General features: G+C 40.5%; 1 protein-coding gene across 1 annotated transcript; it reads left to right on the top strand.

The window, feature by feature from the left end:
* The first annotated feature begins 39 nt into the window (after nt 1–39).
* GTSF1 (gametocyte specific factor 1) lies at nt 40–16231 on the top strand. Its single transcript, XM_043968052.1, has 9 exons — nt 40–76; nt 2154–2274; nt 7195–7295; nt 9113–9239; nt 9717–9800; nt 10271–10334; nt 11672–11766; nt 13321–13357; nt 14916–16231. Exons 2-8 carry the CDS (start codon nt 2259–2261, stop codon nt 13335–13337), a joined length of 504 nt encoding a protein of 167 aa, XP_043823987.1. The 5' UTR covers nt 40–76; nt 2154–2258; the 3' UTR covers nt 13338–13357; nt 14916–16231.
* The last annotated feature ends 5828 nt before the right edge of the window (nt 16232–22059 follow it).

Raw genomic sequence — 22059 nt, 5'->3', positions numbered from 1 at the left:
GCCGGAAGTGGGCGTTGCCTGGGAGCTGAGGTGCGGCTACCACAACTGGGAGCTGGCAGTGCGGCTGGGCTCTGAGGTAGGGTTAGGTCATGCGCCGGGAGCAGCTCCGGTTCAGCGCCCTTTCTCTCCACAGGAACTCCCGTTTTCCGCTCAGGGGGGTGCTCCTCTCGAGTGGCCCTGCCTCTGCTCAGCCACGGTTCCCTTTTCCAAACCTCCATGTGGCTCGTTCTGGCGCGCTTCGCTTCTCTCTCCCGCCTTTTTCTCGACGCCGCTGCTACCAGTGCAGGCGGAGGCGGCGGCGGCGGCGCGCTCAGCCCGGGCTTCCCGCCTTCGTCTCTGGCGTCCTCCTGCCGCTCCCTCGTTCTTCTCTGCCCCGCGCCCTCGGCTGCCCGCCGCCTCCGCCCGTCCGCTCTCCAAGGGGCTCAATTCTTCCTCGACAACTTTTTTTTTTTTTTTAATCTTTAAAGGGAAGAAACCCCAGAGGGGCCGCGACCGCCGAGACCCCCAGGCTTGTGTGGCGCTTGCCCCTCCCCCAGGCTTCCTTCGGCCTTAATCCCGCTCCCTCTATTTTGACCCTTTATGGGGGTGGGGGGAGGGGTGAAGGACAAAGAAAAGGTGGCGGGGGACCCGCGGTTTAAAAACTGGGGGGAGGGGAGGGAAAAGTTATTCACCCCGTTGCCAGAGGTAATGGTTTGGAATTAAGAGGCTCTTTAAAAAAAAAAAAAAGACCTTTATTACGTTCGCTTCTTTAAATCTAACCCTAAAGTCAGGTTGGCCATGGGGGTCTCCAGCCCCCGGGGGCGGAAGGGGGGTCGCGCTACGTTAGTCGTTGGGTTTTACCCCATCCCTCAATTTTTTTTCTCGGTCAAATTACGGGATTCCTAAAGAGCCCTCAAACGCTTTTCTTGTTTTTTTCTATTGTATGCATTCTCCCCCCCCCAAGAAAAAAAAACCTCCGAGGAGCCCTCAAATCATCCTCTTAATTTAGTTTTAAAAGATAGAATGGTATAAAAGTAACCCCATAAGACTAAAGACCTCCTTCGAAGGAAAGGTCCGATTTTCCCAGCGGGGGAGGCCGCTCACTTTGAGTGTAATTAGCCCGTCGGCTCTAGAACGGTTACGCTCCTGGGGTTCCAGCGGGTCATTTGTGTTTTTTCAATATGGCGTTCCAAGACTGTTATGTCATAGAATGGGGGGAGGGTAACCCTGGGGAGACAGTTCCCTAGAGAACCGGAGCTGGCGTTAATCTAAGCCAGCACCCGGGCAGGAGTGCCGGTTTATGATTTAGGGGTCGTTCCCTTCCCCCTCCCCTCATAACAATAAGTATAGTTCATCACAATACCCACTAACGAGACATCTCTTCAGATGGAAGAGGACTTGGGCACCAGTCATACTTCATTTTCCGCCCCTCTGAGGTATCTGTTACAAACCGTCTCACATCTGGTGATATCATCTAGGAAACGACAGCCCTCTCGAACCGTCTTACCCAGAAGTATTGCTGTTGAGCAAAAAGAGAATGATTGTTACCTGGAGGATCTTAAATATCGCCACCGTTAAGCTCTGCATGGTTGGGGTGTGGAGGATAGTGGGATAGCTTCTTTAGGGTGAGTGAGGCTGGAATTATTCAGCCTGTGATACTGGCCCTAGCAATGCTTAAGGAAGACATTCTGCGTGAACTCAATGAGTTGACTGACAATCTGCTGCCTGGCACTAGTGTCTTTAGTTTCAGCTGTTAGTAAGGAACCTTTCTTTCCTTCCCCCCACCTCCCTCTTGAGAAGTTGAGCAGGGAGTTTAAAAACATGTTTCTCTATTCCTGTGTTTTATAATGGGATGCTTAAACAACATGGTACTCTTCTGTTGTTGTTTTGTTTTTGGTTTTTTTATTGTGTAACATTTAACAGCATTTCAAAACCAAAGAGATGGTAAAGAGTGACAGGTAACAGTTAAAATAAGCCTGCCAGTTTATCACCTGAATACAATTTGATTTGGTTGTCATCTTCCATTTTCCTTAAGTGCTGGAAGGCCTGAGAATCTGCTTATTGCAGTGAATGTGAATCAGGGTTATATAAGTTATTTGTTTAAAAAAATTACAAATTTATGGGGGGTTTTGTTCTTTTGCTTGTACTCAAGTTAAATCTGATTTTAATTCCAGTTTGACTCCGTTTCTTTGAGTTGGAGCCTTTTGGTGGATGCCATTTCTGGTTCCCTGAATCACAGCTTTGAGAGCACTTGGGTCTGCTTCCTTTTCACTGCAGACATGGAAGACAATTATGGTATGTTCTTACTGATAAATAGATCTCTTCTTGTTCATAGAAGCAAAGACCTTGTAATTTATTCTTTCTGACCAAACCAAGACTTACTACAACCTTACTACAAGTGCTGGGAAAGATAGCACAGATGTTGCTCTGAGGTGCTTGGGTTGAATAGACATTGCATGGGAGAAGGCTGGGTAAAATTTTCTACTATGATAGTGATCTTTAAAAGTACTCACATTTGAAATAAAGCATTTTGGATTTGACCCACAAGGGATATTTGAAGTCAAAAGAACTTCCAAGAGATAGGAGACATTGTTTAGTTCTTCACTGATGAGATAGGAGACATTGTTTAGTTCTTCACTGATTCATGGTGTTCCAACTTAACCTTTCTAGAATTCAGTTTTCCCAACTAGAGCATGGGTAAAATAATCTCTGGCCCCTTCTGTTTACATGGTAAAAGGGTATATATAAGGTAATTGAGGCTGAAGAACAATGAGCCCTTGAGATTATAGAATTCCTAGACAGAATTCTTATAATTCAGTGGTCCTAGGGCCTCCGGGAAACCAAAGGGAATCTGGTATCTGGAATTGAAAGCATTTTAGAACTCTACAAAAACTGTAGAGATTGGCTTGTTTCAGAAGTGTCATATTACATATTAAAATGTTATTGGGAAATTTTTAGGAAAACAAAAATACAATGCAGCATAAATAATGTTAATTTGTGGATTCTAAGTCGACCTGCTGCTCCTAACCTAGCTGAGGTTACACAGGCAAAGTTAGCACAGCTAGTTAACTAGAATCTTCTTTCACTGTTTAAACATAATAACCTATTTTAATGTCACCAAAGTTAGAGAAATGCATTGTGGATACTTACTCAGAATCTCCATCTAATTGATGAATTGTTCTTAATGAAGGCAATTCCAGCTCTTTTCTGTCTCCTGGTAGAACACAGAAAGTTTCATCACTAAAATAAGGAACAGAGATGTTAAGTTAATTAATAGATAAGTTTAAAATGAGATAGAAATTGTTCTTATTGTCTGTCTAGAATAGTTGCCCTTGTATCTACTTGAGTGGATCCACAAACACCGTTTTTAAAATGTATTTACATTTCAAAAAGGGAGATTTCTGTTCATTCTTAGACTCACTGCCACCTGTTTTGTTTGTTTTTTTTAAAGCAGCCTTTCCCATGTTGTTCTTCTAGACATTGTCTTTATTACTTTATTTTAGCAGCCAATTACTTGTTATTCTCTAGTGTAATGATGCTTCATAGGATGCCTATTTTTCAAATTTTTGATCAGTAAGGATTTATTAAATATCTGCTAAGTGATGGACACTGTTGAAGGTCCTTGCCTTTGAGTTTTTACTGCTTTGAAGGAGACGACATGTACGTATACAGATAGGTACAAAATAAGTACTAGCAGAGGGAGGGATGGGGAAAGCTTCACGTAGAAGGTGATGTTTTAGCTAAGCTTTGAAGGAAATAGGGCACTAGAGGCATAAGAGAGAGAGGACAGTTTTGTTGCAGGCATAGGGAACACAGTCTGTACAAAGGCCCAGAAATGGGAGATAGTGTTGGGTGATGGACATTTTGCCAAAGAATTAAATCCTTTAATCCCATATAGGGGCATCTTTGGAGTTACATGGCTAATAATGCATTTGTCTTTGAAGTCTCCTTCATGTTCCATTTCTTCACCATTTGTTTGGCATATTGCCCAAGTGTGAGAAGCATCCAAGTGTCTCTGAGCAAAGTTTTACAACAGAGGTTACTCTGCTAGGATGTCCAAATTTAATCTTTTGCCCAAAAGGCCAGGCAGAGAAAACTGGAGATCACTTAAGTTATGAAAAGCAAAACGTAATAGTAGAAACTCGTCATGCTGTTGCCTCTGACGTATGCAGCTGTATGGGCATGAATCATAAGGTGACATCCATTCTGTCAGCTAGTGACATGCTTTAACATTTGCTAGTTATGGAACAGAGCAAATGAAGGGAAACTAATCAGAATTTACATCTGTAAACTGTCCCTTGATGTCCTGGAACATTAGACTATAAGGAGATTGCTGATCAAGAAAAGGTTGGTAGGCATAATAAACCCGTCCTCTAAGACTTTCGTTTCTTTCTGTGCTCTCTGTCCTTCAAGTCTCCTCTCTGGCTCATTTGCATCATGATCATGGTTAGCAATTTATTCCATGTTTACCACTCTTCCAGTGAAACTGTCGGCTTCAATTCTCTGCTGACTCCTGATTTCCATAGCTGTCCCTTGGCTTATAAACTTCTTTTCATTGTGAATGGTTTATCTTATTTCACTGTTATCAAACCTTCAGTGGTGGTAAGGGCATATTGTTAGGTTGTTATAATCCACTAAGAATAAATTTAACCTTTTAACTTCTCCTTTCCATATTTGGGACACAACCTCACAGAACCACAGAATTTGAGGGTTGGAAGGGACCTCAGAGTCCATCAAATCCATACCTTTCAGATCCAGAACTCTTAATACACCTGTTAATTGGTTCAGCCTCTTCTTAAAGACCCTCCAAGAAAGGATGTCATTAGCTTTTTTTTTTTTTTTGGTGAGGCATGGGGTTAAGTGACTTGCCCGGAGTCACACAGCTAGTAAGTGCCAAGTGTCTGAGGCCAGATTTGAACTCAGGTCCTCCTGACTCCAGGGCTGGTGCTCTATCCACTGTGCCACCTAGCTGCCCCAGTCATTAGCTTTTTTTTTTTTTTTTTAGTGAGGCAATTGGGGTTAAGTGACTTGCCCAGGGTCACACAGCTAGTAAGTGTTAAGTGTCTGAGACCAGATTTGAACTCAGGTACTCCTGACTCCAGGGCTGGTGCTCTATCCACTGCACCACCTAGCTGCCCCGGTCATTAGATTTTAAAGCAACCCATTTTACTCTAGAATTGTTAGGAAGTTTCTCTGGACAACAATCCTAAATTTGCCTCTTGGCAACTTCTGATTGTTCCTGGTTCTGTCCTCTGGGAGCCAAACAGAATAAGTCTGATCCCTCCCTCTTGTGATGTTGCTTAAGGTACTTGAAGACCACTATTGATGGAGGAGGCTAAAAGGGTTAACAGATAACCTATCGATAGTAACTAGAAGGGGTTAACAGACAAACCTAAGACCCGACCTCTAATTTAGATCTGAGCTCCAAAAGGGGCTATAACTTATTAAACCCCAGTTCTGAAAGGGATTAATGGATAACTTGAGGGCCCAAGTCTTAGCAAAGTCAGGGCCTACGTTCTTGTTAACTGGTCTGGCTCCTATTAATTACCCCCATTAATTGCCACCCACAACAACAACATAAAGAGGCAGGTTATAGAAATCCTAACTGATAAATATTAATACCCAGAAACTAGGCCTAAGAAGGAAAAACACAGGGACACTCTGACCTTGGCAGGTTGAGGTAACGTGCAGAAAAGGCTGAATTTGTCCCCAGTTCACCTGATGACATAAACCCCCAAAAACACACCTCCATGGAAAAAGGTACCTGCCTCAGGGATTGGCTTAAGCCCTCAGGAACTCCAAATTAGGATAAACCCTCCCCTCTACCTCCCTAAAGTGGAGATTATTATAATGAGACTGATAATCAATTTATCCATACTATAAATACAACTGTCTTTTCTTTCCCTATTGGAGAGACACCTTTCTCCTTTGGGTGCTCTCCCTGTGGCCACTCACAGTCTAACAATAAAACTTGGGAAACTGAGTCACTGAGTTGTAATTGGGATGCCTCAAGATCAATCTGATCAATTAAACCCACCTCCCACATCACTGTCAAGTATGTCTTCTTAAGACTTCTCTGCTTCAGGTTAAGAATCTCCTTTGTGGAGGCAGCTAGATGGCGAAATGGATAGAGCACCGGCCCTGGAGTCAGGAGGACCTAAGTTCAAATCCGGCCTCAGACACTTAATACTTGCTAGCTGTGTGACCCTGGGCAAGTCACTTAACCCCAATTGCCTCACTAAAATAAAAGAATCTCCTTTGTGTTCGCTTCTGGGCATCTTGTGAATCTTGGGGGTGATTTTAATGTTCTAAGCCAGAGTCAAGGTCTCTGACTACATATATACTTATTGTAGTAACTGGCCACATCACTTAGAACTTGAGGAAGTTAAGGTTTTTTACCTCTGTCTGTCACTGGTGTTTTATAAGGCTGATTTCAGTTTGATATTTTGAATCCAGAGAAATGAATACAGTTCTTCTGTGTTAGGGCAAATTAAGTCTTGGGTATATTCTAAACATGAAAAAAATGAAGATGCCTTTCTTCTTTAGGTTTGGTTTTCATTTAAGTAATAACTAAATTATACATTTACTACGTTCTTTTAAATACCATGAGAGAGGGAATGAGTTGTATTCATCTCTGTGTACACTGCCTTCCATGTAATAAATTATGCACTTAATGTTTTTTTGAATTAACAGACAAACTTTAAGTAGCTAAGAATAGGAACTCTTTATGAGAATAACCTATAGAAAAGGCAGAACCAAAGGGACGTCCTCATGCTAATTTTTATTGAACACATATAAGGGGTGTGGCTAGGCTAGGTGCTATAGGAATGAACCTTGCATTCATATTTCTTAAAAAGAAAAAAAGGTTTCATTTAATTGTTTGCTTTTACAGCCTACAAATAAACTAATAGCATCTGCAGTTATGCATAAAATCAAAGAGGAATTAACAATCCAGAGGGTATGTGGTTCTGTTAGGCTCATTAAGATTCTGTGACAGCTCCTTTTTGTCTGCTTTGAGCTGTGATTCCATTTTAAAATAATAGTCACTTTTTTAGATACCTTAGTTTTTTAGGTTGTTTTATTTCACAAACTAAAAATATAGAATTTTCTTTGCAATTATTAAACCTTGCTGATCTCTTGAAAATCCAACATGCTTCATGGGCTATGGTTTTACATGTGCTGTTTTGCTTTATATTCGTTGTTTCTCTTTTTTAGTTGATTCTTTGGATCCAGAGAAGCTGATACAATGCCCATATGATAAAAACCATCAGATCAGGGCCTGCAGGTTCCCTTATCATCTGATCAAATGCAGAAAGGTAGGATATTGTCTTCATCATTTGCTCTTTAATGTCTTTATAACCTATCAAATTTTTCAAAGTAAAAATCAAAGCATCTTGTTGCATAATTTTTAGTGGACTGCCTGAATTGTTTGAATATTTCCTCTATATTATATCACAGCATTTGTAGGAGGGACTTTCTTTTCCTCTAGGTATATTATACGGGTTTTGTTTATTTGGAGATGTCAGGAGCAGCTCTAGAGAAGCAGTGCTTCTTACTCTTTGTAGATAGAAGACAGAAAACAATCTTTGCAAACAATAGAAGAAACCCTTCCTGCCTTATGAATTTGATTTATTCATAGTTTTGTAATGTAAGGGTCAAATGCTATTAGAGGTTTTTCAGATTTTTTTTTAACTTGGAAGATTTCAATCTGCATATCTGACTGAAATTTAACTTCCTTACAAGTCAGCCTCAGAAAAATATTATTCTCCTAAAAATAACTGCTTCACTAAACTTAAATATTAAGCATCTTCAGAACTTACCAAGCTTTCTTTCTTGTATAAACATGACTAGGGTTAACCTTACTGTTGGTAAATTACTAAAGATTATCATTGTTGAAATGCAAGCACCTGAGACAAGGTATAGCTTCTACCCAGTTATGCTATGGAAATAATGTTCATGTTAATTCAGGTTTCTCAGCAGTAAGTTTAATAATAACCTGACTGGGCAAGTGCTCAGTTTCATAAGTTCATAATAGGTACTAAATAACCATGTGATTGATTAATGTCCTCTTCCCTCTTAGTGTCCAGAGCAAGGCCCCTAGCCTGTTCCATGACCACCAGCTCTCTAAGCTGCTTAGGCCTCCAGGTGGCAGCTGTCCTGATCCTTCTTCCCTTGACCCTCCGACATTTTTGTTGGTGGGAAGGTAACAGGTGGTACCTAGAAGTCACAGCCATACCTTTCTCTCCACTTGAAGTCTTGACCTATTGGAAGTAGCCCTCACTCTACCCAAACAGATTGGAATCTCCATATCTATAATTTCTTCATGTCTTCTGTTCCCTCTCTCTTCTCCCATAGCCCCTCCTTTATGCTTTTCTCTTTCCATTTCTTGCCCTCTCAAGCCTGTGTTGGCAGTCAAACAGAATTTCTCTGCTTCCCAGTTGTCTTTGTTTTGATGATAGGATTTGGATAGAATGACCCCATTCTTATACTTTATTTCAGGAACAGGTCACCAGTTATCTTTTGATAACTCTACCTAAGGGAAATGGCTACAGTACAGGTCAGATTGTTCAGACTTTTATCCCAGGACTCTTGACTTTAAATGGGCTTTATTGAATTAAACCTGAACTTTTTGCTGCCCCTACAAGAGCTGCTTCCCAGCTCCTTTTCTAGCCTTCCTGTATCTGCCTCTACTATTATTGTTGATCTTAAAGATCAGAAATCAAATATTCAGAGATTTGTATTCAATTTGATTAAATCCCTCTTACTCCCCTGAAAAGTGAATGACCTTGAAAATTAAACCTGGGATTTGGGAATCCCATTCAGATATTCAGTTCTTTGTTGACTTGTCTTTCCGTTGGTAAGCCACTTCAGTCTTCCTCTTTTTAGAGACCTAAAGCTCTGTCTATGATAAGTATAATAAAACCTAAATTGTGGAGGGGTTTGTGAGGATTAATTAGGTAAAACCCATAATATCTATGAGTGGAATAATCACTGTTTTGATTTTCTACTAAGGATTTTTACCTTGTTTAAGCCACTAAGAAAAGTTTTATAAAGCATTAGTAAAATAAAGCTAAATCAAACCCCTACCTTGGAGGGCTAAGGAACTAATAATTCCTTGACTTTACTACTGTAGAACCACCCTGATGTTGCAAACAAATTGGCTACCTGTCCTTTCAATGCTCGCCACCAAGTTCCCCGGGCTGAAATCAGTCACCACATCTCAAGCTGCGATGACAAAAGCTGCATTGAACAGGATGTTGGTAAGGATCAGCAGCTAAGGTACTTTGATATTGGGACCTGGCACCTAGAAAACTTATATACAGTATGATTGGTTTGATTTTTTTGGTTCCACTCCATTCCAAAAGGTCATTACTTTTCTGTTTATAAGAGTTTATCTTCTAGCAAGAATAGTCTGTCATGCTGTATTTGTCAGGCTCCTTTCTCTTCTGAACAACCTGACTCTTTTTTTACTAACAGTTCATCTTAAAAATAAAAATCTCCTATTATTGCAATAAATATGCTAGACTTCTTTGTTTTTGCTCTCTCCTTGGCCACCCACCCCCACCCCAGCCCCATTGTATACTGTCAGGGAAGAGATAAGGTCCCTTTGTTTAGATTTTAGACTTGTCCTTCTTTCAGAAACAAAGAAGCATTTGGCTGCCCTGCCTGCTAACCCCTTGAAGCAATATAACTTGGCAGTGCCCCATGCTCATGTAGGAATCTGTATTGTTTCACAGTCAGCCAGTCCAGGAACTACAGATGCGAGGCTCTGACTGTGAACACATGGCAATGCCCTCCTTGTGATGAAGACTGGGATAAAGGTGAGGCACTTGTATTTTTTTCTCTGTCCATACCCTCTCATTCCGTAGTCAGGCTGATGAGCACAGAATGAAGATTTCCCTTTTTTAAGAACATGCCATATTGTTTAAGACGCCTGATAATTTTTATTGGGCCCCAGAATGAGTTCTGTTGTATTATGTGGTAGACACGTGGAGCAGCCCATCTCTGAGTGGAAAAAACACTTCCTCACATCTGTTTTTTCCATAAATTGTGTTGTGCCATCTGTGTTTAGTTGTTAATAGACACATTTATTATTATTTATGCTGTGTGTGTTTATATCTTTCAATTAAATTCCTGCTACACTGTCACTTAGTCAGGACACTTGATCAATTTTTACTCCCTTCTTTAAACTCAGGCACTTGATTCCCCATTTCACAGCTTCTGCATGCTGGCTCACACTGGTACCTTCCCTAAATAAGTGTCACAAGCTCTGTTTTTCTTCCTTTGGCAGATTTGTGGGAGCAGTCCAGCACTACCTTTGTCTGGGGCACTGCTAACTGCAGTGGCAATAACAGGTAATGAAAACATTGTAACTCTTGGTGCTCCTCCTTCATGCTGAATATTCTGTTGTTTAAAAGTCATCTCTTTGGTACTGGACTGTTTCTGGAATGTGCCTTGGTAGCTCCATACTTTAAATTGCAGCCTGACCTGTTCTTGGTGTCTAGGCTGTTATGTAACACTGGGAATACCACACAGTTTTATTGCTTAGTTTTTCTTGGTGATATGTTATAAATGGTATTTTTTAAATCTCCACTTTTTTCCCTTTGGTGACAAACAAAGATTAACTGTCTTTTTTAAAATAGTAGGCTCTCAAAGTAGGGAGATTTAAAAATTCTTAAAGGGAAGAGAAGAAAATCCATCTCTTCACTAGTTTTTCTTTTTCTTTTTTTTTTCTTTTTGGGGGGCAGCACCAATGAGGATTAAGTGACTTGCCCAGGGTCACACAGCTAGTAAGTGTCAAGTATCTGAGGCTGAATTTTTTTTTTTAATGAGGCAATTGGAGTTAAGTGACTTGCCCAGGGTCACACAGCTAGCAAGTGTTAAGTGTCTGAGGCCAGATTTGAACTCAGGTCCTCCTGAATCCAGGGATGGTGCTTTATCCACTGTACCACCTAGCTGCCCCCACTACTAGTTTTATTTCTAACTTAAAAGCAATAAGATGCATTTTAACTCTAGTCTTGAAATACTTATCATGGCTGGAAACTTAAGTAGCAAACTCAAGAGAGAACCTGGAATTGGAAAATGAGTGGATAGTGTCCCCTGGATGCTAAATTTTCTGTTTGTACTTTTCTCTTTTTCCAAATGGACTATTTTGGGACTTCTGATTCCTAGCCTCCAAAGTGAGTAGTAACTGTGTCTTATGTATAATATTTTGTAAGTTCATGAGGGAAAAATCATATAGGCTTAAATAATAAATTTCTTGAGGAATCAGCTTTTATCCTCTTTTAGTTTTGAGGCTCACTGCCTTGGACTTAGTGATCTTGGCCTTTTTCTTTGTCTTTTATGGTTAGTGAGTGATTTGATGGGCCTGCCATGAATTTGAACAGTAGATGGCATTCCTGTTTATCTCAGTTTCAGTTTACATATTGGACAGTGAAAATGGCTAGACCTTCCTGAATGCTGGTACAGAAAACACTGATCCATTCAGAGAAGGGAGAATCATTCTGTTTTCAAGAAGGCCTATTTTGATGGAAATATTTTTACGTTTCAGATCAGTGTGGGTCATTGTTTTTCCCTTAAGTTCTAGAAACCCATTATGATTGGCCTGTGTTCTCATGTCTGTGAAATTGAAAGTTAGTCCTCATGTGACCTTAGTGTACCAAGATAGTCAAGGTCCTCTTTCTTTTTGCAGCCCTGCGAACAATGTAGTTGTGGAACATAAGAGTAACCTGGCTTCAGGCATGCGGGTTCCCAAGTCTCTGCCATATGTACTACCATGGAAAAGCAGTAAGTGGGGATGGAGCTGAACAGAAAGTGCCACTTTCTCCATTGTGTGGGTAGAGTCAGCCTTGATCATTCAGGGACTGATTCTGCTGTTTGTTGCCCATTCCCTTCTTCTGTGAACTCTGTGCCATTGGAGGGACCCTCAGATGATCCATGCCCATTTCTAACCAGACACATTTTGAAGTAAAGAACCCACTTCTGGTATCTACAATGAAAGAAGACTGTTGAGACCCTCCCAGAGGGAGCACAGTAGAGACAGAGAATGGCAAAAGGATTAGAGGAAAGCTATGGCTAAGAGTCATACTAACTAGAATCATTCAGCCTAAAAGCTAATGTAGTAAAGTTCTTCATTTGGAGAACACAGACCACCAGGTAGTCTGTATCTCAAATGAGAATAAAACACAGGGAAACAGGCTTAAGCTACATTGTGAGGCTTGTAGCCAGATGTAATAGAAATAGAAAATATTTTAAGTGGGCAAATGAGGCAGTTTTGGAAATTAGGATTTCACCAAGAAATAACTGCTACTAGGTAGAGTGTGGTAAGCGATAGTATAAGAGTTCAGAGGGAGGGAGAAATGGTTTTGTGACAGAGGAAATCAGAAGGTTTCATAGAATAACTGAGTCTTGAAGGATAGAAGTAGGATTTCAACAGATTAAGATTAGAAGTATGGAATGTGGGAGAAAGGTCCAGGCATAGGGAATGGTTTGTGCAAAGGCTTTAGAAGAGGGTGGAACCTGTTAAGAAAACAGTTCTCAAAATCACCTTGGCTAGTGTCAAGAATGTTAAGGTAAGAGAGGGAATAATGTAGCGGAGAATAGGGCTAGGACCAGAAAGATAAGATGGGATCAAATTTTATATGAAGATCTTGAATTCCAGACTAAGGAGTTTAGACTTAATTTGCCATAAACAGGGAACCACTGAAGGTTAATCTGGGCTGAGATGACCAGCTGTCCAGTGCCCACATTTTACAGGTGAAAAAACTGAGAGCCCGAAACTCTGAATAATTTGACTAAAGCCTTAAAAAAGGTTGTAAAAAAGAGAGCTGGGGTTCAAAACTATATCTTCTGATTCTTAACCCCATTGGCTTTTTTGCCCCCTAGTTTGCCCTATTCATGTTAAAAAATATCCCTGCCCCCAGCCCTTTTAGTTCTTAATCCCAGAGCTGTGGCTAATATATCAAATACCCAGGATAATGCCATAAACCTCTGATTTCCAATTTAATACCCACACTTGAACCTAGCATAACTTTTAAATTCAAATGCCCTTGGTATCAATTATCTTTGCTAGTATCTGAGCTAATTTTGGAGTGTTGAGCTGTCTCTTAAATTTTCTTTTGGTTGGAGGCCTCTGGTCATTGAACATGAGATTACCAGATTAATTGCCTAGAGACTGGAATTGAGGGTCTTTTTGGGGTCATTTTGTCACTGACTTTCAAAGTCTCTTTTAATGTAGTTAGAATTCATATATCACAATATAGATTTATGTTTAGTTGGGGATAGGGGATGCATTATATTTCTGTTGACATGTATTTATTTTGAAATATTTCTACTCCATAGATGGAAATGCACAGTAACTGAAAATCTATCTCATCAAGTAAGTAAGTGTTTCAGTTTTATTTCACTATCTCATCAGATGGTAGCAGGATTTAACTGGACGTAAAGCAATTTAGGTCCAATTTTCTCTCAGATGATAGTGCCAAATTAAAGCTGTGTGTGTATGTTTCTAAGTATATAGCCTCAGTTATGGCTTTACACGCTAATGAATAGGCATTTGCTGGTTAAATTGGAATTCTGTTAACATGCCAAGTTGTTTTCCTTAACGTCAGTACACATTGTCTGGTTTTTTTGTTTTATCAAAGTTGCATTTTAGACATATCACGCCTCTATAATGGACTGAGATTAATCAGACAGCTGTGCTTCATGACCTACAATTCTTTACCAGTGTAGTACAGTTTTTAAAAATCATCAAAAAATCATACTGAAAAAAAAATAAACAGATAGCATTGGTCTCTAAAGGCTTCATATATTGTTGCTTTTGTCTGAGCATTTGATGTGGCAGGACCTCACAACTTGTAGAAGGAGTTCAAAATCTTCGCTTTTTCATAAATGAAGACTTTTCTCAATGTCACCCCACAGCAGAACCAATTGGAATGCTTCAAACCTTACCTTGAGACATACCCACCTAGCCACATTATTCCAGGGAAATTAAGGATTGGCCTAAATCTAGATTTCCAGCCTAATCTCTCTCTGGATAATAATGAATCCCAAGGGATAATCATTATTTTGTGCCAATGCTCATTAGCTTTTTAGTTCTTATATTCCAGAAAATACATAATTTAAAGCTAAAAACCCTTAACTTTGAGAACTAATGCTTCTCAGTTTGTTGTCATCCTGTAATTTGATTTCTTGATGACTTCTGATGCCACGTTATCCAGTATGTCTGAAACAGAGAAAATGGAATTCTTGAAATGTGCTTGGCTCCAGAAGGAGAAGGGTATACAATAGCTTGGGGAGTGTCAGGAAAGCACAAATTGAGATGGCCGGATGAATTGCGGACCTTGAGTTCCACACTGACATATTCCAAAGGATATGTGGTAGTCATGCACATGGCAATTTGCTGGTCAAGGTGGCTCTTCTGAGGAGAGTACCTCGTGACTGATACTTCTCCGCTTTGGAAATTCACTTCCCTATATATCTCCAACTGAAAAGTCAGTGTTCCTTGTTATTACTCTTAAGATATAAAAAGGAAAGAGGGATTTGTCAGGGGGAAAGAGTCCTTATCAGAAGCAGCCACAAATCCCCTTCATCTAACAGGATGAAGGGTCCTAATGAGTGGATTGCTGTTAATGGGGGGGTGGGGGGGAACAGTTTGCCTCAAAGAATTTCAGAGTGGTTTCCTTTCTCTCTCCCAGCACATCTGGGAGATGAAGTGGAGTGAATGCTGATGTTTTCAGAGGGTGTTCTCAGGCTCTCATGTGCCCAGTACTGTGTTGAAGGATGCCCCTGCCCCAGAGGTATAAGGGTTAGCGTGGCTAGGTGGCAGAGAGTCAGGGGCAGCCACTTTAGCAGACTTCTAGCCCTTTGTCAGATAATATTGGTAATGTTATCATTGATAAAGTACTAAGAGCTCTTTTTTTCCTGTTTAATTGCAGATGACAGACCCAAGAAGACACTTTTGCCTCCTGCTACTTACTACCAGTGGGTTCTTCATTTCTCTTCCTAATCTTATTTTGGAAAGATAAACTGTCTGTGGCTCTGATTGACCAGTTCGCTTTTTTTCCTCCTCCCCTCCCCTTTCCCCACTCGAGCACTTTCTGCAGTGCCTCCTCAGAAGAGCTTTTCCAAATAAACCTCAGAGGTACTAAGACTAGCCCAGTAGCTACCCAGAAAACAGCATCAGCCCTAAAAGTAAACCCCCTCTTTTCTACCTGGTGAAGGACACATATTTGAAGCTATTTACCTAAACTACACCCAGTAGGCAGAAAACTTGGGCTAGAAACACTAGTGCCACTTAAAGCTTAATCTAAGTATTTCTCTGTATAGTACCAAGAGGCCTGATATGTTTCAGCTTTCATATAGTTGACCAACTATGGTCCACCAATCCATAAGATCCTTGAAATATGGATAGAGCTCATATAGAAAAACGCTTCTACTTTCTTTTGGTAGCTTTCCTTTATGGTATCTTACTGTTCCCAAAGCACGTGGCTTTTTCTCCTCCTACTTCTCCCCAGTTGCTAAAGGAAATTGTACTAGCTGTCAGACAAGGTATGTATTAGGAAGGGAATGTTGATGTGGGTGGAGGGAGCTATCTATCCATTCTGTATGTACTGGGGAGAAATGCTTACCACCTCTTTGTGAAATGTATTTAATTTCAAAAATCTCCAAAGCTTAAATGTGTATGAAGACCTCGCAGACTTGACTAGGATATATCACAATACTTAGTCCCAGGCTGGGATTAAGGGAACAAACCCAGCATTTTGTTGGCAAATCAGACTTATGTGGCGACTTCCTAATCTCCAAGGCCTGGTTTTTCTTTGATAACCTTATTCATGCATTGTCTTGTATAGAGACTTTGGGGATCTGGCATCGATAGGAGCCCTAAGCACTCCATATAACAACTAATTCTGAAAATTATCTTCTCTAACCATCTTTGTCAATAACAGATAAAAAAGAAATTGGGCTAGTGGGAGGGCAAGTATTGTGGAACCAAGCTATAACAATGAGGCAGGGCTACTGGTCTGGGAACAAACTCCAGTCAGGTTTGAAGATAGAGCTTTTCCATTTTCAGCTCTGTTTGTCTGAGTAGGGAAATAGGTATTTCTGGGGAGGACAACATTTCATTGGGAAGGAAATCACTCCCATTATTCCCTCCTCCCTCCCCCCTTCTAGTTAAGGGTCAATCAGCACTACATAACAGCTTAACTTGGTCCTGGTAGGGTGGGAATAAGAGAGGGGCTGAATAAGAACTTCATTGCTGTATATTGGGGGGTGGGAGTGGGGAATGGACTTCTGACCTTTTATTTTGGTGTTGATAGCATACTGTTAAACACATAACTGCTGTCTAAGTTGTGGAAAGTAGGTAGAGTTTTACTGCAGGTAACTCCTTTTCCTTTTCACAGTATACATGACATACTTGGGGGAATTGGGTGGGGAAACAACTACTTTGGATTTTCAGGCATCCCCAGGGCTAGTCACTCCAGCATCTGGTATTCAGAAAGGACAAATGAAAACCCTTTTCTGTGTTTGAAAGGATGTGTCTACCCACCCCACTCCCAGAATACCTTTTGTTTCACACTTCCCCTCTTGAGACTAATTACCAGTAGCCTGACCCTTAGGAGTGTGAATAGCTCTCACCACAGATTACCTGCCAGTGTTAATTGTTAGCACTCAGGAGTGGGCTATCTAAAGTCTGGTTTCTTCAATAAACTAATGATTAAAATAGCCTGTTTGGCTGGTTCAGGAACTTACCGAAGATTGTAGGTGTTTCAGAGATTTAGTGACCAAGATCAAATTTGCCGCAAACGAGTCTGGAGATTCCCAAGAAAGGGTAAAAGAAGTTGCTTTACTTGACTGACTAGACTTTATCAATCAGGAATTTGAAGGAACAGATATTGTGAACACAGCTTTTGGAGTTCCTTGATTAAGAATGTTGTCCTTGGGATATGAATGAAAGATACTTGTGTTCCCGATTCTAGTTCATGCTGCTAGTTAAGGACTCCATTTTACTTTGGGTTATAACCATGGTTCACGTATTCATGGCCCAGAGAAGATTGAGTCCTGGATTCTGGCTTTATTCTGGGTTTAGGCTCTGAGGAGGGTTTGCTTTTTGGTGAGATTGCCTTTCCCTGCAGGGGTGCTGGAAGTACCATGGTGATTTGCAAATGTTCTCACTAGGAATAAACAAAAGTAGGTGATAAGTGCTGCTTAGTTCTCCTGGTAGCTCTGCCTGAGCAAAACAAGAGCATTTGTTTGGATTTAATTTAAAATAATGTACCACAGCACCATTTCAGTGATGCAGGAGTACAGTAGCTGCTTGTGTTTAATTAGTCTCGATGTTTGGGGGTAAAAAAAAGCATTATATGTGCATGTATGTGTCTGTTGGCATTATTGGAATACTTTGAGTTGTACTTTTTAAAATTCAATTTAAGTTCCAAGTTGAGCAAAAAACAATTAGATAAACTTGTACTTATGATGGCTATCAGTAAGTAAAGGGGCAGCTTGCAAAATTCAAGGCATTTTTGACATTTTAAAATGTCTTCAATATATTGACAATTTTGGGGAAAGGAAATTTGTGTGCTTATATTTAGATAATAAAGGAAGATAAAAACACACTTTAAATTTAAACGCTGTGAGAAAAATAATATTGTTTAATTCTTTGGGCCCTATCTTCATGGTGCTTCAGTGTTTCAGAACACATCCATAGTCTTATGTCAATCTTTGATCTCTTCAGAAGCAAACTGATAGTTCAAGGGACTTTAATCATTAGCTTCATACTAACAGACGTGGCCTGACTTGTCCACTTGGACCAGGTGAATGAAGACAGAATGAAGAATTTTACCCCTCAGTCCAGGCCTACAGCCTGGTCCTGCTTACTGACTCTTACAACTCCATATCCAGTGAGACTCAATTGTGAAATCTGAGACTTGTTTGCATCTAGAAAGAAGCACCTTAGACCCAGGAGAGCAGCCATGTGGTCAACAGATCTGCATTTGTATTTACCTTGTTGGAAGACTGACTGCTTTATATGAAACTAAAATAAGTTGAAGGGTTTGGGGGAGAACTGGAAGGAAAGATTTAAGTTGTTGAGTTTCCACATGTTACATGGAGGAACTAAAGCCCAATCTGTATGAAAAACACTCAATTGAACTCAGACCATGAACCTTAATTTTTGTGTGCTTGAATTGAAATAAAGTACCTCAAGTCAGTTTGTTTCAGTTGTTTGCTCACACTTCGATAAGGTTTACCATTTGGAGAGGGGGCAAGAAGAAAGGGGGAGGCAGCCAGTTGGTTGGTGGATAGAGCACTGGGTCCGGAATCAGGAAGACCTGAGGCAAACCATTTCAGTGTCTTTGGCAAGAAAACCCCAAAGAGAGTCACAAATTGTTTGACATAACTAAACAACAACAAAGAGAAAGGGGAGCTATGATCTGTTAGCCTTTTTCTGCCATTTTCTCACTAGAACTTTAGGGTAAAGGTAAAAATTGGAAGCTTTGGGAAACCACATTCTAGAGTTGATGTTGAAGGCTCCATGGAGAAATCTCTTGTTGCATTGTAAGCATCTGGGGGGATTTGTTGTCTTCAGAGAAAAAAGCAGCTCTTCCATTCATGGTATTTAGACTTCTGGGGAGGAAAGAACATACACAATAATGGGAGGGAGCAACAGCAAGGCCTCCTGTAGAAAGTGGCACTGGAGTGGAGCTTCTGACAGACATAGAGACTTCTGTGATCTGCGTTAGTGGAGACATTCTAGGCAAGGGGGCAATTGGTGCAAAAGCCTAGCAAGGGATAGAATTGCATCCTTGGAGCAGTAGGTAGGCCAGTTGGCCAAAATACCGAGTATATGAGGGGGAAGGGAAGTGCAGTAAGCCTAGAAAAGGTAAGCTGGAACCAGATGATGGGCTTTAAATATCAGAGGAATTTGTATTTAATTCTAGGTCCAGTAGAAAGCCACTAGAATTTCTTGATCGGGAAGTAAGAGAGAAAATCTAGCAGTGTCAATTTAACAAAACTGGAGGAGGGATTATAGGGAGTTAGAAATGGAAACTGGTAATACCAGTGCTAGGTTTATATCCCAAAGGCATCCCCAAAAAGGGGGGAAGGACTGTTTGTATAAAAGTAACAGCTCTTTTTATGGTGTCTTAGAATTGGACATCAAAGGAATGTCCATCAGTTGGGGGATGGCTAAACAAGCTGTGATACATGATGGTAATGGAATATTATTGTGCTATAAGAAATAAGAGGGATGATTTCAGAAAAACCTGGAGAGACATGCATAGTGAAGTAAGCAAAACCAGGAGACCAGGAGAATGTTGTACACAGTAACAGCAATATTCTTTGATGAAGAACTGTGAATAACTTAACTATTGTCAGAATACAGTGATCCAAGACAATCCCAAAGGACTAATGATGGAGCGTATTGTAAAGCTTCCAGAGAAAAAATTTATACTGATTGAACACAGACTGAAGCATACTATTTTCCACTTTCGTTTCTTTTATTTCAATCTTATTGTACAAAATTACTAATATGGAAATGTTTTACATGATTGCACATGTATAATCTATATCCAATTGCTTACATCCTTAAGGGGTGGGGTGGGGAGGGGAGGGGAGGGAGGAGTAAGAAAATTTGGAACTCAAAACTTTAAATAAAAATGTTAAAGGGGGCCCCTGAAGAGGCTGGTGGGCCAATTTAAGGCTATTGGAACAGTCCATGTAAGAAGTGATGAAGACTTGAGCAAGGTTGATAGTTGCAAGAGTAGAGAAATGAGGATGGGGCATGAGATTTATAGGTGCAAGTGACAAAACTTGGCAACTCCTTAGTTGTAAGCAAAGAGTGAAAGTGGTGACTGGGCATGTTCCCTAAGTAGGAATTATAGGAAGTCAAGAGTTTTAGGGGGAAAGATAATGAACTCTGGACCCATTTGTCACTCCTTTTGGCGGGGGAGGCAATGAGGGTTAAGTGGCTTGCCCAGGGTCACACAGCTAGTAAGTGTCAAGTGTCTGAGGTCAGATTTGAACTCAGATCCTTCTGAATCCAGCTCTGGTGCTTTATCCACTGCACCACCTAGCTGCCCCCATTCATCCTTTTAAAATTTAAGAGGTACTGAAAACTAGGGCTCATTTGAGTTGCTACCTGGTTCAGCACAAGATCCCAAGGCATCATCTTCCACATTAGGAAACAATTTAAGTATGGTGATGGGAAACAGGAAGACTTAATACAAACATTCCTCAGATGATCTGTAGTCATTTCAAACATCTTACCAGATATTAGCCTCAAAAGTGAATAACAAGGAGAAACCTTGGACCTGGATAATCTAAACATCAAATAATTTGTGTCCAAAACATTGGATCCAGTAGATGTTGGTGTTTTCACATGTTTGCTTTTATAAGCAGATTGAGGTCAATTGCCTTTTTTAAAAATGGGAAGTGATTATGCTATTGAAGATAAAGGAGTATGTGAACCCATATTTCATGCCTACTGTTTTTCTCTTGATCATGCTGTACTTTCACTATTATTATGCCTGGCTTTAAAATATTCTTTGAGACTTTCCAGGTGAGGTGAGAGGAGCAGACAGTAGGAGAGAATATCTTAGCAAGTTGAGGATTTTTTTTCCTAGGGAGGATCAAATGCCGTTTTTGAAATGCTTTAGAGCAGCCCCTGTGATTTCCTCATTTCCCAGAGATGTAGTTTCTGCTTAATCTGTCACTAGACCTGGAGAAAGAAAATCTTCAAAGACCCTTCACTAATTCTGAGGGGTGGAAGTGTTCATCTAAAAGGCCTGGTATTTACAGAAGATATATTTAAAGTGGCTTTCTAGTTGTGTTAGCTAAACCAGGGATTAAATGGAGCCCTTAGGTTCCTACACAGTCGCCTTTGGGTTATTTTGAGGACCCACTATATTTTTGGCCTAATTTTTTTTTCTTCAGTTGCTCATCCATTCACTTGTTTCTGTGACATCATCTGCCTTTCAGTATTCCATTTCTAATTATCTAGAGATTGTTTTCCAATTAGGGTGTTGATGGTTTTTGTTGTTGTTTTTGTTGTTTGTTTTGGGTTTTTTTTGCAGGTCAGTGAGGGTTAAGTGACTTGCCCAGGGTCATACAGCTAGTTAAGTGTCAAGTGTCTGAGGCCAGATTTGAACTCAGAGGGTCCTGAATCCAGGGCCGGTGCTTTATCCACTGTGCCACCTAGCTGCCCCTTGTTTTTAATGTATTGGTTTTGTTTTTAACTTCCCTCCTCTGAGTTACAGGCACCCAGTCACTGGTATTGCCACCAAATAATTTAGTGGAGTTGCAGAGTCCATATTTCTTCCCTGCCAACACTCATTTTCATTTTGCTTAAACCCTGTTTACAAATGTATCTTTTGCCTCTTCCCTCATCTCCCTGTCTCCTCTTCCCACCCTACTGCCAATATTGTGAACTTCAAGAGGCAAAGGAAAATCCCTGTCCTCCTCTTTCTAGCGTAGGCTGTAGAATCACCAGGGCCCATGTGTCAAATCGTATATCTCTTGCTGAGTTTTCACACAGAGATGTTTCTGGTTGGCAAGAAAACCATTTAACAGCCTCCTTTAAAAGCTGCCTCACTACAAGGTCAGCTCTGGGGTTGTCTCTCTGAGCTCCTGGGTAAACAAGATGAGATTGAAGCTGAATCTTAGCCAAGGACTTTACAGATAGACACTAATAAATACATCGAACACTTTTATATTGGAATATGGAGAGTATTTTTTCCCAATACAACTTTTTTATTAAGTGGATTCTTTACACAATCTAGAAGTAGCAAAGCCTTGCCCATAGATCTCTGATCTTACTGAAGTGGGTATCCATCCCAGTGTTGCATGTTCATCCATGTCTTCCCATTAATTTGCCACAGTGAATCCACCTAATTTGCTGGAGACAATTTACCTGACACTGTATGGATGCCAGTTGAAAATTTGGGCCATCTACTCCGCTTCTGTTTCATTTACAGTGTGTTGTAATCTGCCCATGCCTAGCATATGCCTCTCCATTGCCCTTTGGGCAAGTAAGAAATCCTTTAAAGATTATATATTTCCATCATTTGCAGATATGTCATCACT

Source organism: Dromiciops gliroides, chromosome 5 (assembly GCF_019393635.1).
Source record: "Dromiciops gliroides isolate mDroGli1 chromosome 5, mDroGli1.pri, whole genome shotgun sequence".
Taxonomy (NCBI): Eukaryota; Metazoa; Chordata; class Mammalia; order Microbiotheria; family Microbiotheriidae; genus Dromiciops; species Dromiciops gliroides.
This window is presented reverse-complemented; position numbering and strand designations above follow the sequence as displayed.

What these genes read in the sequence shown, in the direction of transcription:
- GTSF1 (XM_043968052.1), top strand. An exon ending in CTGCATTGAACAGGATGTTG is followed by an intron (nt 9,240 to 9,716) that starts GTAAGGATCAGC and finishes ATTGTTTCACAG; the next exon opens with TCAGCCAGTCCAGGAACTAC. An exon ending in AACTGCAGTGGCAATAACAG is followed by an intron (nt 10,335 to 11,671) that starts GTAATGAAAACA and finishes TTCTTTTTGCAG; the next exon opens with CCCTGCGAACAATGTAGTTG.